We start from the raw sequence: 15,834 nt of genomic DNA, 5'->3' as shown, positions 1-15,834 counted from the left end.
CACAAAGGAACAATTTCTGACTGTGAAGTCACCATAGGTATAATTATTCCACTCACAGCTATGCTTTCAATTGTGCAAAGTAAACTTCCCCCCCCTCCACGCAGGAAGCTATTTAAATTGTGCACACAAAATACAAACACATTAAAATAACAGAAAACGCTTTTTAACATGTATGATAACTGGTGTTTTAAAATTATACTGGTCCTACTATGAGGTAGTGATACTTAAGCACATTTGATCTAGAGACATTAGGGCACAATTTTCCTTCAACAAGTATTAATAGAGACCTGTCTGACACCTCTTCTAATAAGCATCTGTTACAGGTAACAGCATTGCTTAACCAAACGAGTATCAGTGGATACAGACATTAAGTAAAACCAGTCAGAATCCAGCAAAAGTAAAGAGCTGCTTTCTGTGGTAGTATGTAATTTATGTAACTAATCATCCGGTTAGAACTAGGAAGACACTTCTCTCGTAGGAGCTTTTATCTTGTTTAGTTTCATGCACCCTGAAGGGAATAACCAATATCTGCCAGCCTGCACAAATAAATATACTGTTTTGTAAATACTATCTGAAAAGTGTGGAATTTTTCCCATTTGGCATGAAAGACACCATTTTCCCCACAAACACACTTGCAGCAAAACTAGAAAGAAACCACTTACATATCTAAAATTGTCCTTCAGCTTGTTTAGCACATTTTTATGTAAGGCTTCTCATGAACTAGATCAGCCTTCCTCACAGGTGACCACATCTGCAGCTTGGTTAGTTAAATGCTTTTGCAAAACTAAAATGGAAACAAAAAAGGAGGAAATAGGAAGAAGCCTAGTTGCAGTATATTCTCTTCAGTCTTCAGGCAACTGCACACCAAACACATGCCTCAAAATATTTGAAGTAGAAAATCTTGGTATAGATTTCACTATTTATTTGAGTGCTAAAGTTCTTCAGGCAAATTTGGTGTGTAGGGGAAAGAAAAGCAGAGAAACCATCATAATGGTTCAGATGTTTGTTCAAAATACACAGGAAATGATGCTAGCTCTTGGTGGAACAGTAGAGAGAAATACAATAAGCAGAGACAAAACCAGCATCCTCTTCACTTACGCCTACAACCCCAATATTCTTTAGTTGTCAGGTAACTGCTTTTCTTTTGATTGTCTGGCAGTTTCTTCATAACCATCTGAAGTGTCGTTATATGAACAGCAGGACTGCTACGTACCACTGCTTTTGAAAGCCTATGTAAGTACATCAATAGAAAAAAAAAACAAAACACTAAACTACTTCAGTAACATGAGCCCACCATTCACTTAACTAAGGCAGTCTAGAAAATTATCCTGCTGGCAAAAAAATAAAGTGGGTGATTTTCAAGGGAGCAGGAGAGGAGACAGATAAAGAAGCTGAAATCTGAAACTCCTCAGGAGAGATTCTTAGCCTTCTTGAATTCAGAACTGTCGTATAAATAATCCTGACTACCCTCACTATGCACGGAAGTGTGTAACTCCAGTCTGTATCATAACTAGAAAACAAACACAGAAGCTCTAATCCTGACATCTTCTAACTGCGCATGCATGACTGTACAAATGCAAACCTCATTCAATGGGATGCTTCATTAAATAAAACTGTTTCCCATCCTACCTGGCAACAAAACACATTATTTCCACAGACAGTAGGAGCAGCATATTAAACTGCTGTCTCTTTGGTATAAGCACCGAACAGCAGGGCTGAGCAAAGCCTTCTATCTGCACCAAGGTTTTAAGGGAAGAGTGGCATGGAGATAAGAAGAAAAAGAGTGAGAGTTAATGGCAACCAAAAGAAAGCGCAAAATCAGAATTAATACCAATCTCTGTGCTAAGATCTGTGCTGTTCTTTTCTTTCTGTACATTACTGACCTGCCTCTGAATTGCCTCATTCCATGAGATATTCACACATCTTCTCTTTACCAAGCCCTGGACACAAATTCCTCCCCATCCCCATGGCCTTTTTATCTTCCTAGGTTCAGTATTTGCAAAGGCTGAACTGATAAACCTGTTGTGTTTTACAGAAGACTTCAGCGTCCACTCCACCCTTCCACCTCTCTGCTTTCACACTCACTAGCTTTCCTCCCTTTCTATACTTTGTCCCCCTCCACTCTCTCTCACTAACTCTTTCACTGCTCCTTGCCTTCCCCATCCCGACTATCCCTTGCTCCAAGTTGTGGCTTCCTCTTCTTTCCCTCTCCGATCCTATACCCAGTATCTTCCTTTGCTTTATTCCTTTTCTGCTCCAAGCACCACATCCACCACCTCATCTCCTATGTCCTTGTTCTCCCATTACACTGTGCCTCCAGTTTGCAATATTCTTGTCTCCACAGGTTCTGTGTTTATTCCTCTAAAATCACAATTCTCACTACAGATACCTTCCCTGTAAACTACTCTATTTGCTGGACACCTGACTATACAATCCCTTCAAAGACCAAATTAACCTGATGTCTCATATGTTAATGCAAGAGGAGCATGTAGCAGAGAGATTGCACAGCTCGGTAACCTTAAACCTAAATTTCGTCTAAAACAGGTTCTTATTATTTTAAATCAAAATAAACTTGCTTCTCCCCACCGATAACTAAACACTGCCCAAAGTTCTGGAAGTAACTGCTACCATTATCTAATTCTACTAGCATTTGGTAGAAACACATAAATGATATCATCTTGACATGGAAATCCCCACTGAGAAAATTAAATACGATCTCTAACCACGGGGCTCAAAAGAGCTGCTCAACATGGGAAAAAAGCTTCTTCTGATAATATAAATCTAAGTAAGCAGAGGAAAAGAGAAGTGCAGAGGAGCTGCTTCGGTAAATGTTTAGCAGCTGGGCCTTCCTTATCTTACTCTGAGGTTTACGTTGGTGTATGTTCAAGGATGCTTTAATGCACCCACTTTCTCAGCATGATACAGAGACACTTAAAACCAGTGAACTGACTGCAAACTGAGAAAAGGTAGATGAACACAACGTTGCAATTTGGTGCTTGGCTACTTTCTTTTAATTTTTGCAACTGTTGAAATGATTCTGTATTATAGTTTGTAATATAGAAATAGGTATGGTTTTTCAAGCGTCTATGCTATGAATAAGTCATCTCCAGAGCTTTTTTTATTATACTCCAGCATGGCACTGCTCCACTGTCAACATTAATTTCATTCTTTTACCCAATAAGGTTTTACTCCTGTTTGAGAAAAGACATCAAAGTTAACCTTTTATCATTCACCATCTGTACAAAAACCTTTGTGACTTCACCTCTGCTCACTGGGTTTTTCATAACACAATTCTTCCATTCATCAAAATAAAGTTGATGCTGACACACTGCAAATATCAACAGACTTAGGTCTCTTGTCTAGTGCTCAGGGGTCAAGTTTCAGCACCTGAATGGATCGAGTCAACAACTGATACAGGTTTTTCCCTTGATGTGGTAGTTTATTTCAAACAATTAACTCCAACTGCCAATTACCATGCTTTCTATGAAATATTACAACTATAGAACTCAACATCTGTGTTAGTGTCTCGTAAATTCCTGAAAAATGAGGGGGCAGACAACGCCCACAGATCTTCATTTCCACACATGACGGAAGCAGTCTGAACACCCTTTACTCACTGCCTGTTTTCTCTAATCAGGCTAGAAATACTACCTATTCCTATCTCCAAGTTCTTGATTTCTCCTCTTGATTCCAAAGTCTTTCACTCCCCAGTTCTCTGTTCTTTGTGTATTAGCCCAGCCCACCTCTGCCATACAGCTTCAATCACTGACTTCATGTTGTCACACTTACCAGCCCCAGACCCTTACTCCCACTGAGCTATTGCTCTCTGAACTTGGGATCCCTGTTTCTCCAGCTGGAACTCATACCTATAACAATCTTCCTGTTATTTTCATACCTACAACATCCTTCCTCAATTACTTTTCCAACATAGTTGAGAATTTTGAGAAATACTAGAGTAAATTTTACTTTTAAACTTGCTCTGAAATTTATAACTAATCTACAGATTAGAGGTTGTTGGTATTTTCCTTGCATTCTCGACAGTGCTGTTGTGAAGGAACTATTTTCTCAGTAATGCTGACAATTTCATCCCTGTAGTTTTGTGGCGCAATGTAAGAAATAGATGGTGAAAATAAAAAGCTCACAGTAAACAATAGCGGATGCTTTAATCAAAATATCAAATTAGAATGCAAGACTCAGTATCAGATACCGTGAAAAGTATTCTTTGTTTTAATAAAGTTTACAGTATTATGACCAACACAGAGCAGTAAACCTATCAATGCCATCTACCCTTTCAGCAAAGCATTCAAGTAATGTCTTTCTACTTACATCTGTTGTTGGAAGCTCAGAGAAAACACATTTATATGCTCTCCTGAATACAAAACTGAAATCTTCAGATTCAACATAAGTCAGCCCATATTACGGGTAACGGTAATTTACTATTATACTAAATGAAGTTTGCAACGCAGAAAAGACCTTCCTTTGACCTAAAGGTTGCAGTAACACTACAACTTAGATACAACGTGCAGTGACAACTCCTCCTCCTGCACCCCACGCTACAGTACTTACACACATGGCAAACACACCACTGCCTTTTGAACGCTGCCACCATCATGTTAAATTTTTCACCAAATGGCATAGACGGCCTCACAGGACATAGGGGGCAACATAGCTCTTTGAAATAATTTATCTGCATAAGAAGTACACCTCTGAAACCGGAAGCAGTCACAATTAAAAGCTTCTCTGATACCCCCAGCAAATATTCAGGTTCTCAGTTTCACTTGCTTTGCTTTTTCATGTACCTTTTCACTCAGTTACTGTCGGAATACACACGTTTCCATATTTCCTTCCTCAGCCAACCAAACAGAAATAAAACCTAGTCCCTTCTGCCTTGTAAGAAATCCATGTAATTTTTGTTATCATTCTCCAACTGTACTTCAGCAAAATTCACACATACAAGGTTTCAACAACTAACTTTACAACTATCTGTATTAAATGAACACTTAAAAAACATACATTATCAATTCAGTTTTGCTGACTTATTTTCAGATATGAACACACACCAGTGCTTCTTTCGTTTTAAACTACACTGTACATTAACCCACTTACATTAAATGATCTCCTTCATCCCTCATAATAAGTCAGCCAATCATGTAAACAAAAGCCAATTTTTTAGAAACCTTTTTAGGAGGTCACAAAATTAAAAGTTCCATTTTATAATTGTTTTACCACAGTTTTAGTACTCAGAGGTCATGTTTTAACAACAGCTACACTGCAACAGAATGAAGCAGGCGGGAATGTTACAGAATATAAACAAAACAATACCAAACTTACCCCTCTGAAATTCCAGCCCTTGGTAGAAGGAAACAAGGAAAAACTGTTCTGTTGCTGTTGTTTTGGCCTGCAAGACAAGACAAGGAAAAGCATTTACCTTTTCAGCTATCATATTTTCTATATCAATAACCAAGCGACAATGGAAGAAGAAAAGAAAAACACAGGCTTCAAGTACTAAGACACCTTAGATTTCCTTGGCTGTACTTCTGACAGGTTTCTCTCTTCAGTTTAGTCAAATGTTTTAATTCAGATTGAGAGCTGAGGGACATGGCAGCCTTACAAGCCTTCAGAGATGCCCTGACTTGATGTCTGACAACAACTTGCTACTCCTACTGATTTTCAACAAGCAGAAACAACCCTGGCCTGAACAGCATGGGTCTCTGATGCTGCAATTATGTCACATGATGCAAGATGGTGCAGTCTGCCAGCTGTATGAGATGGGGACACTGAGGAGCCTTTAATCCTAACAGCAAAGCTACGCTAAGCACCAACGTAAAGCAAGCTAGCCATGCCTTTGTGTGACGCTAAAAACTAGAGAAGCTGACTCCAGTTTTTACTCATTCTAACACCGTTCTCCTATCCTATAATTATCGCTGTACAATTACTTCTGAAAAGTAACTATAACACTTTCCACTTCATTCTTAATGAGAGCTTTTCAACAGTAAGACCTTAAACTACTTTACAATGGTGAGCAAACATTGCTGAGATTTTACACATGAAGCCAGATCAAAGCTTGACTGACCTGCTGAAGTTGACCAAACCAACAAACAGTTTGGCGGCAGGACCTAAGTGCTGAGCACGCTGCAACTCCAACCATGCAATTATATAGATTACAGAAGCGATCACAAATAAGAACAGGAACACAAAAACTTGGTTAAAAAACATTAAATTAAACGGCTGCCTGTCAAACCTCACCATCCCACAGTAACAGGATAGATGTTTTGCAGTTAAAGCACTGGACCAACACATGAAAGATCTGGGAGTCGTTCCTGCTGCTTAAAGTTCCTGAAGGACTCCAAAACACCACACCCCAGTTTGTTTTCTGTAGAGCCCGGATACCAATAGTTCTCTCTTTTGTCTGTCTTCTCTACTTTGGTGTAAAATATTTGGTGTATGGACATTTTTCTTCTTATGTGCATTAAAACACATCATAGAGCTGTGATCACAGTAGTCATTTTTAGAAGCAAACATCATGAAAATAATAAACTATAATCATGACAATTGAGTCATTTTTTGTATCATCAAAGGTTGAGATGTGAATGTCAACTTTTCACTCTCCCATACTATCAATATTTGAAGCACACTGTTAAAATCACTAAAAAGCACAAGGCAGCATACATCACAGACTTTAGCACTGAAGACTGTCACACTAATAAATCCTCCTACTACAGCTTTCCAAGTTAAAATATTATGAAACTGCATTTACAACCCAAAAGCCTCACTGGAACTGTAACTGCATTATGAAAAGAGAAAAATCTGATTAACAAGAGCAAGTTACACATATTACCAATTGTCCTAAGAGTGTTTTGCACCCTTTTTATTCACAGATGATCTCACACTAGAACTAGATCCAATTTTCCAAAAAGTATTGTGAGCATTCCACAGAGTTGTGCTCCTTTGTCACTTCTCAAAAAATCTCATGTTTAAACTTACATTTCTGCATTTTTTTCTTCGATATTTTAATGCTGTTCATGCATTTATTTTCCCAGTTTATTAAGAACTGCACTAGTTCTATTTTAATTAAGCTCAATACAGGGGAAACAAAAGATATTTCAACTTCAGTATAGCAGAATTTATGACAGTTCAGACAACAGTTATACAGGAAATGAAAACTTCATTAAAAATCTCTCCCCACAACCACTCCGTAACAAGACCCGAGAATTCTGTAATAAGCAATGAGTTTGTTGTATCATTCATCTACACTAAACTGAAGGCCATCCACTAGCAAACAACTGATGACTGACCATTTGGTACCATCAGTCTGAAACTTTCCCACTCACCGAAAGCATTCCAGACTACAGAACAGCCCGTCTTTATAGAGTGCAGACAATATCAAATCTACATTTCGACAGTTTCTACAACAGGTACCCTCCTTCCTTTTCTTACCAGTGAAGAACCTTACCTCATTTTGGTGAGAATGATCCTTTCTATTATTCACAATGTTATGCTCCTTTCTTTTTAATGCTATTGTAGTGTTTATTAAAGAGCCTTAAATGCAGCAGCCTAATGAACCCAGACAGTTCTTCCAAAAGGAGTTAACTAAAAAGGCAGTGAAACATACCAAAGTCACTGTATGCTCCTCCATGACCTGCTGGCCTGATCTGATACACACAAAATTCTTCGCAACTTGTTTGTTCACCCAGTGTGTGCAGTGTTCTTCTAATGAGCGGAAATCACACTGAAACATTACACTCATTTACCACTCTATGGGCTACCTTCAATAATTTCTTCAAAAATATTCACTTTCACGCATCTGGCCTGGCTATTACTTCCCTATTTTCTATTCTCTCATGGGTATTCAAAGTCTTAGTCTGGAACACAATGAATACATCAAGTGTAATCTCCCATTACAAGCAACCATTTCACGTAGCCTGTCTCAAACTTACCAAGATACTAAAACTTCAAAACTACTGAAAGATTGTTATGATACTTTGATTGTTTTGATACTTTCTTACTGAAAGATTGTTTTAGAAATCTTACTGCTCCCATAGCTAGAAACAACCGAGGTTAAACGTATTCATAAATTGTTTTATGACCACCATTCTGAATCAGCATTTTTCAGCTGAACACACCCCTAAATCAAAATAAAGTCAAACACTAGTTCTGGTTCTGAACTGCTCCTCATATAACAAAATACAGTTCTACCAAAAAAAAAAAAAAAAACCAAAAAAAAACCTCCTTTACATTTTTCAGTTTGGTCGTTCTCTGTCTTAAAGTTATTTTGATCTCTTGGTCTTCCCAACTATCAACACCGGTGAGAACTGTACTGAATAATAATTACAGTATTGCAGATTTTTTCTAATACATTTTGAATTAATGTCTTGCTTTTTTTTCTACAGGGCACTACTACTGTTACTTCTGAACATTCTGTTTACTGGGTAAATCTTTTCTGAATTGCAGCAGCATATAAACTAATTGAGAAACAGTCTGTATTATAATATTACTAAAATACTGAACTGCTATTTGATATTTTAAATACAATAACACAGAGCTACAAAACTGTCAAATAATTCCATTTCTGAAATAACCAGTAAATGTTACACTTTGATAGGAGGGATATTATATCAATAGGTATATCAGAACCATTTGGTTTGGAAATAATTTACTGACCAGACCAATAATAAAAATCATCAGTGGCATAAGTAGGTAGCAGATAGAACAAAATAAAACATTAGCTTAAAGATGGAAAGAGGAGAGAAATTAATAGGCATTAACAGCGATGAGCAGATCTGACATATAGATGCACATAAGTCTAAAATGAATTACTCAGATAAAGTAAGGCTTTTTCAGATGTCAAGAACAAGGCAGGGATGGTTCCTATAACTGCATGCACTGTGACTAACATTCTTGCAACACACTTGAATAGATTATCACAGACTAGATCATGGCTAAGAAAAGGAAGTCATGTGAGGGACAGAGAGGAGTGCCTTCCTACAGTTGCTTGCAACAGTAATCTCAAAGCTGTAATTTATAATACTCTATCTTTCTTACTGATGGGTCTTCTTTCGTTTAGCTAAAAGTCACCAAAACATTTTCTTCCCAGTACTGCTGTTTTAAGAATGAAAGACCAGAAGGTGGGACTATAAAGGAATTCTTCAGATTGTGGGAGGAAGGGGACCACCAAACCTATCAGCTGAGCTTGGTTTGGAGATCACTGTGGAAAGTTTACCTTGGAAATAAAAGCCTGAAACCAAGTACATCCAGTTTGAGAAAAATACAAGCAGAGGCCTGCCACTTGGAAAAGCAGCCCATAAAGATACTCAACCTTCAGCCATGTCTATCTGTTTGAGTGTCAAATTCCTCCTCATCATCACCTTTAGCAGGAGTTTTAACCATTCACCTTCCATTTGATCTTTAAGCTTCAGCCCTAGAAAAAAACGCTCTGGAAACAGCATCTTCACATCTTAGTAGCTCAGATGTATCTTAGATCCCTTGAAATGTTTACTAGGGAAATGACTGAACTATACTGACTTGCTTGCCTGCTAGTTTCCTAGTGATCCTACTGTTCAGTAAGGATAATTTGGAATTTTACTGAACCAAACATTACTGCAGGAACTTTTGACACTGGTAATATCGTAATGAGCTGGGGCTCTACCTTTAACCAAGATGCTTCTACTACTATTTTGTGGCCTGGAGAGTAAATGGCTACTGAATTAAACATACAGTGAATAAGATTTGTGAGGTCTCAGATTCTGTGATACACGAGAATCACTTAAAGTTCTATGTCAGTATGAACAAAAGTTCTAGAACTTCAAGTATCCATGAGTTAATTTATATAGTTTATTAGGTTAATTACAATAAATCGGGTCCCTATGCGTCCTGTAACACAAGGCTGTATTACACACTGCCCAACAGAAAACAGAGTTTTACAAAAGAAAACCACTTGTAGAGGTGGAAAGGGGGCAAAAAAGGAGAAAATGAGGAGAAAGAATAAGATAAACCATGAAAAAACAACTATTACAGATACAGAAATGTTGTTTTCTTTCTCACACCTAAGTATGTACTACAGAAGTTTGCACATAGTAAAAACCAGATGTTGCCATAAACTCTAATAAAGCGGATTAAGGATAAACGTCAGTTGGTTTTCACCATGGAACACTGAATTAAAAGTATAGATGCAGCTCCATCAAGATGAAGTAGGTATTACTTGTCTTATAGCACGTTTATGGTGACCCATCGGCTGTCTGCATTCAGAAGAAAAAAAAACATCCAGTATTTCATATTAAACCAGCATCACCATAAAGGCTTCTCTGGAAACAAAACACTGATCCTTCTTAAAATGGTTTTGCAAAAATGATACCTACATTTTACATTTGCTGAGTTTAATAAGTATGTATCTAGCATATGCCAATTCTGCCTTGAAACTTAAATGAAAACCTGATTTTTTTTTCCCTCACCTGTCACCAGTAGCAATAACATTTACCGATCACTGAAACTGTAGAGTTTTGCAAACACTAAATATGACCTACACTATTCTTTCCACATAAAAGTCAGGACAGAACACAGCTATGTTCCCCAGAATTTTGTTGACAATGCCAAGAAAAAGAATTAAAGGTTGTAAAATAATGCTTTTGTTCTTAAGATGTGCAGGGTTTTCTGTTTGGGTTCCCTCACACACATACTATGAATAGATATAATAAAAACATCTGCTAGACAAAGATATCCTTACTGAAAGCTTTATTTAGACACAATTTTTAGACACCAAATTAACATGCCTCCCAGAATAAATCACCAGAGTTTTTTTATGCAACCTCTACTGTGCTGTACGTTAGTTACATAATGACAATCGATAAGCAAAAGCATATAAAGGAATCTAACGGCTACAACATGCACCGAACATCTTAAAGTTTCTATTTACTAAAAAAAGCCTGTTAACTGTCTTGAAGAATGATGAGATAAATGAACAATTTATGGCAGTTTATATTAAGCTTTCATCACTTTTACATCTTCATCTGATCCCGCAGTCTTTCTGCACACAGAATCACTGACTACAACAGTATTTTTTTAGATATGAATACCCAAGCTGTGTGTTTTGTTTAAAACGTTCAGCTGCTACATCTGTTTGAAGATAAAAGCACATTTCACAAACCTACATGAATACTCACTCAGATAATAAAAGGAAAGCCCAAACCACTTAGAGACAAGCTGTGCTACGTAAAAATTCTTTTAAATCTGCAAAAATAAAGATTGTTACTACAGCTGTGAATATTTTACAAAGATACTGTTAAATAATAAATAGTGGTTACTGTTCAGAACTGATCTTTGTAATGTCATCTGCTCAACCCATCAAACGTATACTAATATACTGTTCATAAAAGCACATTTTAACACATTGGGATATTTGTGATACTAAATCATACACAAAAAAAAAATTCAAAGTGGTTTACCTGGTGAAGCCCGAGAGATGCAAGAGCACTTTAGCTTTGAACAACCGTTCTGAAAAATACTGATTCTCTTAGATGTTTTAAATTATGGATAATAATAAATTAGTGTACCTTTGGTACTGATATTACAAGCAGAAAAAACCCATGGTTTGACCTACTTAACAAAAAACCACTGACGAGACTACTTGAAATCTCAAATACTGCTTCCCTTCTATACTAGGCCTGTGCATTTTGGCACTAAAGAGATTGTGGAAAATTTCATTTGTTTTCCAGAAGGAAAAAAACAAATCTAATACAGCAGAATCTGGCTCAGAAGAGTTCTGAGTTCTTATGGAGAGTTTACTTGATATGCTTTTCTTCCTAAAGGCAAAGCATCTCATAGAGACTGTGTGTACATTTGATTTACTAAGGTCCAATCCTGCAGGCATCAGCTCTTCAAGCTCCCATAGCATCTTCTGATAGAGAACTGGTGGAGTGGAGAAAAGGGGGAAGGCCATCTAGATGAGCAAGACTGAATACTTACTACCTTGAAAGAAAGAAAAATACTCACCAAGGAAAAAACAGATGACTGATTTTTACTAGTTGAGCTGACTTCCTGAATACTAACAGAATCTTTTATTGTCCTACTATCAAGAACTATGTGTCATAAACATATTAAGAAAGAAAAAGAGCCCTTGTGAATCTGGATATACACAGATGAAAGCCTGCATCACTGGAGCAGGTACACGTACCAGCAACCTGCCCCACTCCTACTCTTTTCCCATGCTTTGTTCAGAGCACGTTTATTTATACTACAAACCAATGCACAGCACCAAAAAATATCCCATCACTAATAAAACCCAAAGAAGCTACAAAATGCATTTTTAAATTTCTGCATTTGATTAATTTTCTGTAAAAAATTAATATTAATTTTATGAAAGAGGAAAAAAATCTGAAGACCAAGTAAAGTTCTACATTTTGGTCTAAAAACCAGATATTCCTAATGAAGTAACGTTTCATCTTCTGAAAGAATACAGGCTTGATTTAAAGCTTTAAACATAATTTATTTCCTCATCTGTAACTACTGCAGGTTAATGCAATAAATTAAGTCTGACTTACACCACTACAAAAGCATCCCCCTTGAATTATCTGAACTCTGTTCACAACTGAAACACAAAGCCCTGGCTACCAGTGAACGGAAGGATGCAAGCTTTTCTGCTGTTTGACAGAGGTATAGCTGCATTAATGCTGGGCGGGATGAGCAAAGAATCCTGTATTATGCTTTTATAACAAAAAAATCACTACTTCATGAATATTGTAAAAGCTAAGATTAGAAAGATTATTCACTTGCTCACTTTGCACAGCGTAAAATTATTCCTCTAGCATTTCAATAATACTAGGAAGAAGAAGTGGCCATAACGTTTGCTAATTTTTAGTTATTACCTCATCCTACTGCTGTATTACAGATACATGCCGTATTCTTTACAAAGAGAACAACTCCTCATTAAAAAGAAATGTTTCGTGATCTCCACCCTACAGTCAGCCATCGAGAAGATCCTCTGGTCCATGGGAAAAGAAAGATGTGATGGTAATTTTTAAATGGCCTCCACCGTGAGAGCATCAGAAAAAGCAAGCCTCCAGGCAAAAACCTCACAATATTCATGCTCAAGGAAAGACAGCAAGTCTATTCCATTTTGTTTTCAAAACAGAAGTAAGCTCTCATTGAGAACCTAAGGCTGGGAAATCCACTTAGTTTAGCAAGATTGGATACTTACTGGTTAGACAGAAACAAAAACGTTCACCCAGAGAAAGCAGACAAGGAATCCCTTAGCAGTTCATGAAATCCAACCAAACAGCATTCTCAGTTAACATGCAGAGAAGCTACTAACACCCTCAAACTGATCATTCAAATGCCATCACGTCATGTTCTTGATAAAGGAAATGGGTGTTTTCTGAAAATCTTTTTTGTTTGGATTTGTATCATTTGGCTCTCTTTCTGAAGGTAAACATGAATTCCTGTGAAGCTGGGGTTCACTAACAGGCATTTAGAAAGATTCAGGACTGAATAAAGCGAGCAAAGCTATTTAAAACAAGTAACATTTGGGAGCAAGCCAATCCAATATAAGATTTTAAAACTCCTGTACTGCTATTTCCTCATCCCTCCATTTGCAACTTTTTCTGCATTGTACCTTGTATTTCAACTGAAAAGCCTAAAAGTGTAGGTTTAACAAAAATGTCTAATAGGATCATTATCTCAATAAGCCTGCAGCCAATTTAGAGGCGTCTCTGTGTTGAAAAGTGAAAACTCCCGCACACCTTTTGAACAGTGCTGTATGATGCTTTTCATACCACTAAGCCAGTCAGTCAAGGAAGGAAACCTGCTTTTATTAAATGCGATCAGTTACAGAGGACTGTAACTTTCAGAATACTGTTTCACTGAGAAAGATTATTCTCGCATGAAGAAGTATTCTAAATGGAGTGAGGCAAACCATCCCTGTAATTCCTATGCAGACAGATCAGAACGTCATCTTGGAATTGTAACAGGCCTGTCACCACCAGAGCTAATAAACTAAACTTCTGCAAGTCTATGCAATCATGCCCATGACTTAACTTCAGTGTGCAGTAAAACACTCCTCGCCCCCACCCCCCTCCAAGTCAAATTATACCACGTAAGTTCATGTCTGCACTAGTTCTGCCTTCTACCATACGTGAAGGATTGCAGGCTATCATGGCAAACTGCATTTAGCTACTCTGTCAGATACAGTTCAGTAACTTGGACACAGAAATCTCACCAAAGCTTAAATTCCGCAGCATACTGAGACTCTGCTCAAGATACAAGCAAATATTTTACTATGGCATAACTGAAACATGGGCAACATAACTTCTCCCACACTTGAAGCATTGGCACTTAAATAAAGCACAGAGTATCAAGGAGTGAAAAAAGTCAGGAATTCATCAACTTACCGATAACAAAACCTTTCATGGGAATGAGTTTCAATATTTATATCAAGTATGAGTGAAAAGGTTCAACTTTTTCAAACAACCTTTCCCAGTTTCTAGAGGTTTTTTTTTTCTTCCCCCACTTTGGGTGCTGCTTTAAAGATTAGCACCTAATGAAACACTATGCTTAACAAAATATTTAAGATACAGCTGAAATATCTGCAGACAAGCAAACATTTTTAGTAGTTATGTACCCAATACAACCAGTTTTCTTTAATAAGCTTCCAGTATATTTAAATTTTTGAACTCCTTTATTTTACGGGCACCAATATTAACTAGAAGAGGCCCTGAATCAAAGCATAAAGCAATATGTGATATATACATACAAGTCATCAAGATCAAACCATGCAACTCCCGGACTTAGGCAGACTTTTCACGTGCAAGACTTTCACTTGCACTATCAGCAGATTGTACACTGGAAGAACCCAAACAAAACACACAGTGGTATCATCTCCATTTCATCTTCATTGCCACCTGCACAGTAATTTCTATTAAGTTGCATAAATAACTGCAGAAGCAACTATCAGCCCCGTGGGCTTAGAAAATTTTTTTCTCCTCATACATAACAGAGAGATCTTCACAGTTTTCTTACCAGCTTTAACATATTTTCTTAGACCTTGAAAAGTACTAGCAGTGTCCTTTTAGTATTGATTACTTTATTTTTCCTTGTTTGATATAACTCAGTAGGACTTCTTATCATGGCCATAAAACCCCTGAGCTCCGTAAGCATTTTGTCTTACTCCATGACAGTAAGGCTACCAAATCAAGCCCTAAAATGCTTTCAAGTTTAAAAGTTTAATCATATCATAAACACCAGACTGGTTTCCCCTTTGTTCTGAATGAAAGTGAAATAAACACAAACAAAGCAACTATATGTACAAAGGCCAGTTTATACGTACAAGGAGAGCTACATTTAACAACAAACAGTTTTAACAAATACTGCATCCTCTGACATCAGGATATTCTGTTTAATACAAACACTGACAAATTTATTTCTGCAAAAATCAGAACATCAGAACAGGCACTAACATCAACAAATACTGGCCTCTATCACGTGACTTGTGATCTTGATCTTCACTGCACAGTGAGGTCAGAAGGTTATCACGATAGGTTTTTATCTTCAAGAATGATGTAAACACATTTATGTAACGAATAATACTGTTGTTAAAAGCCAAGTTATAATTTCTGAGTGGAAGATTTTGTGCTACATATTTGGCATTGAAGTTTCTTTACAACATGAAACACTTGAAGCCCGTGCCAAGTTTTACACCTAATGTTTCTAACACTCTTCATTGATCTGAGAGATGACACTTCAGCAATATATTCAAGGGGTGTACGTACTCTGAAACCAATACTCCTTTCCTAATATCTGGATTTTTATGTAGTACAATGACTTCCTATTCAGTAAGCAAAAAAAACA

General features: G+C 37.1%; 1 protein-coding gene across 2 annotated transcripts in view; it reads right to left on the bottom strand.

Moving 5' to 3' along the window:
• ARHGEF3 (Rho guanine nucleotide exchange factor 3) overlaps window positions 1-15,834 on the bottom strand; it is a 136,810-nt gene that overhangs the window by 86,032 nt on the left and 34,944 nt on the right. For both annotated transcript variants that reach the window (XM_075432845.1, XM_075432844.1), the window contains one exon: window positions 5,332-5,398. In XM_075432845.1, coding sequence (XP_075288960.1) covers window positions 5,332-5,398 — 67 coding nt within the window. The remainder of the gene's footprint in view (window positions 1-5,331; window positions 5,399-15,834) is intronic.

This window comes from Opisthocomus hoazin, chromosome 11 (genome assembly GCF_030867145.1).
Source record: "Opisthocomus hoazin isolate bOpiHoa1 chromosome 11, bOpiHoa1.hap1, whole genome shotgun sequence".
In the NCBI taxonomy this organism is placed as follows: Eukaryota; Metazoa; Chordata; class Aves; order Opisthocomiformes; family Opisthocomidae; genus Opisthocomus; species Opisthocomus hoazin.
This window is presented reverse-complemented; position numbering and strand designations above follow the sequence as displayed.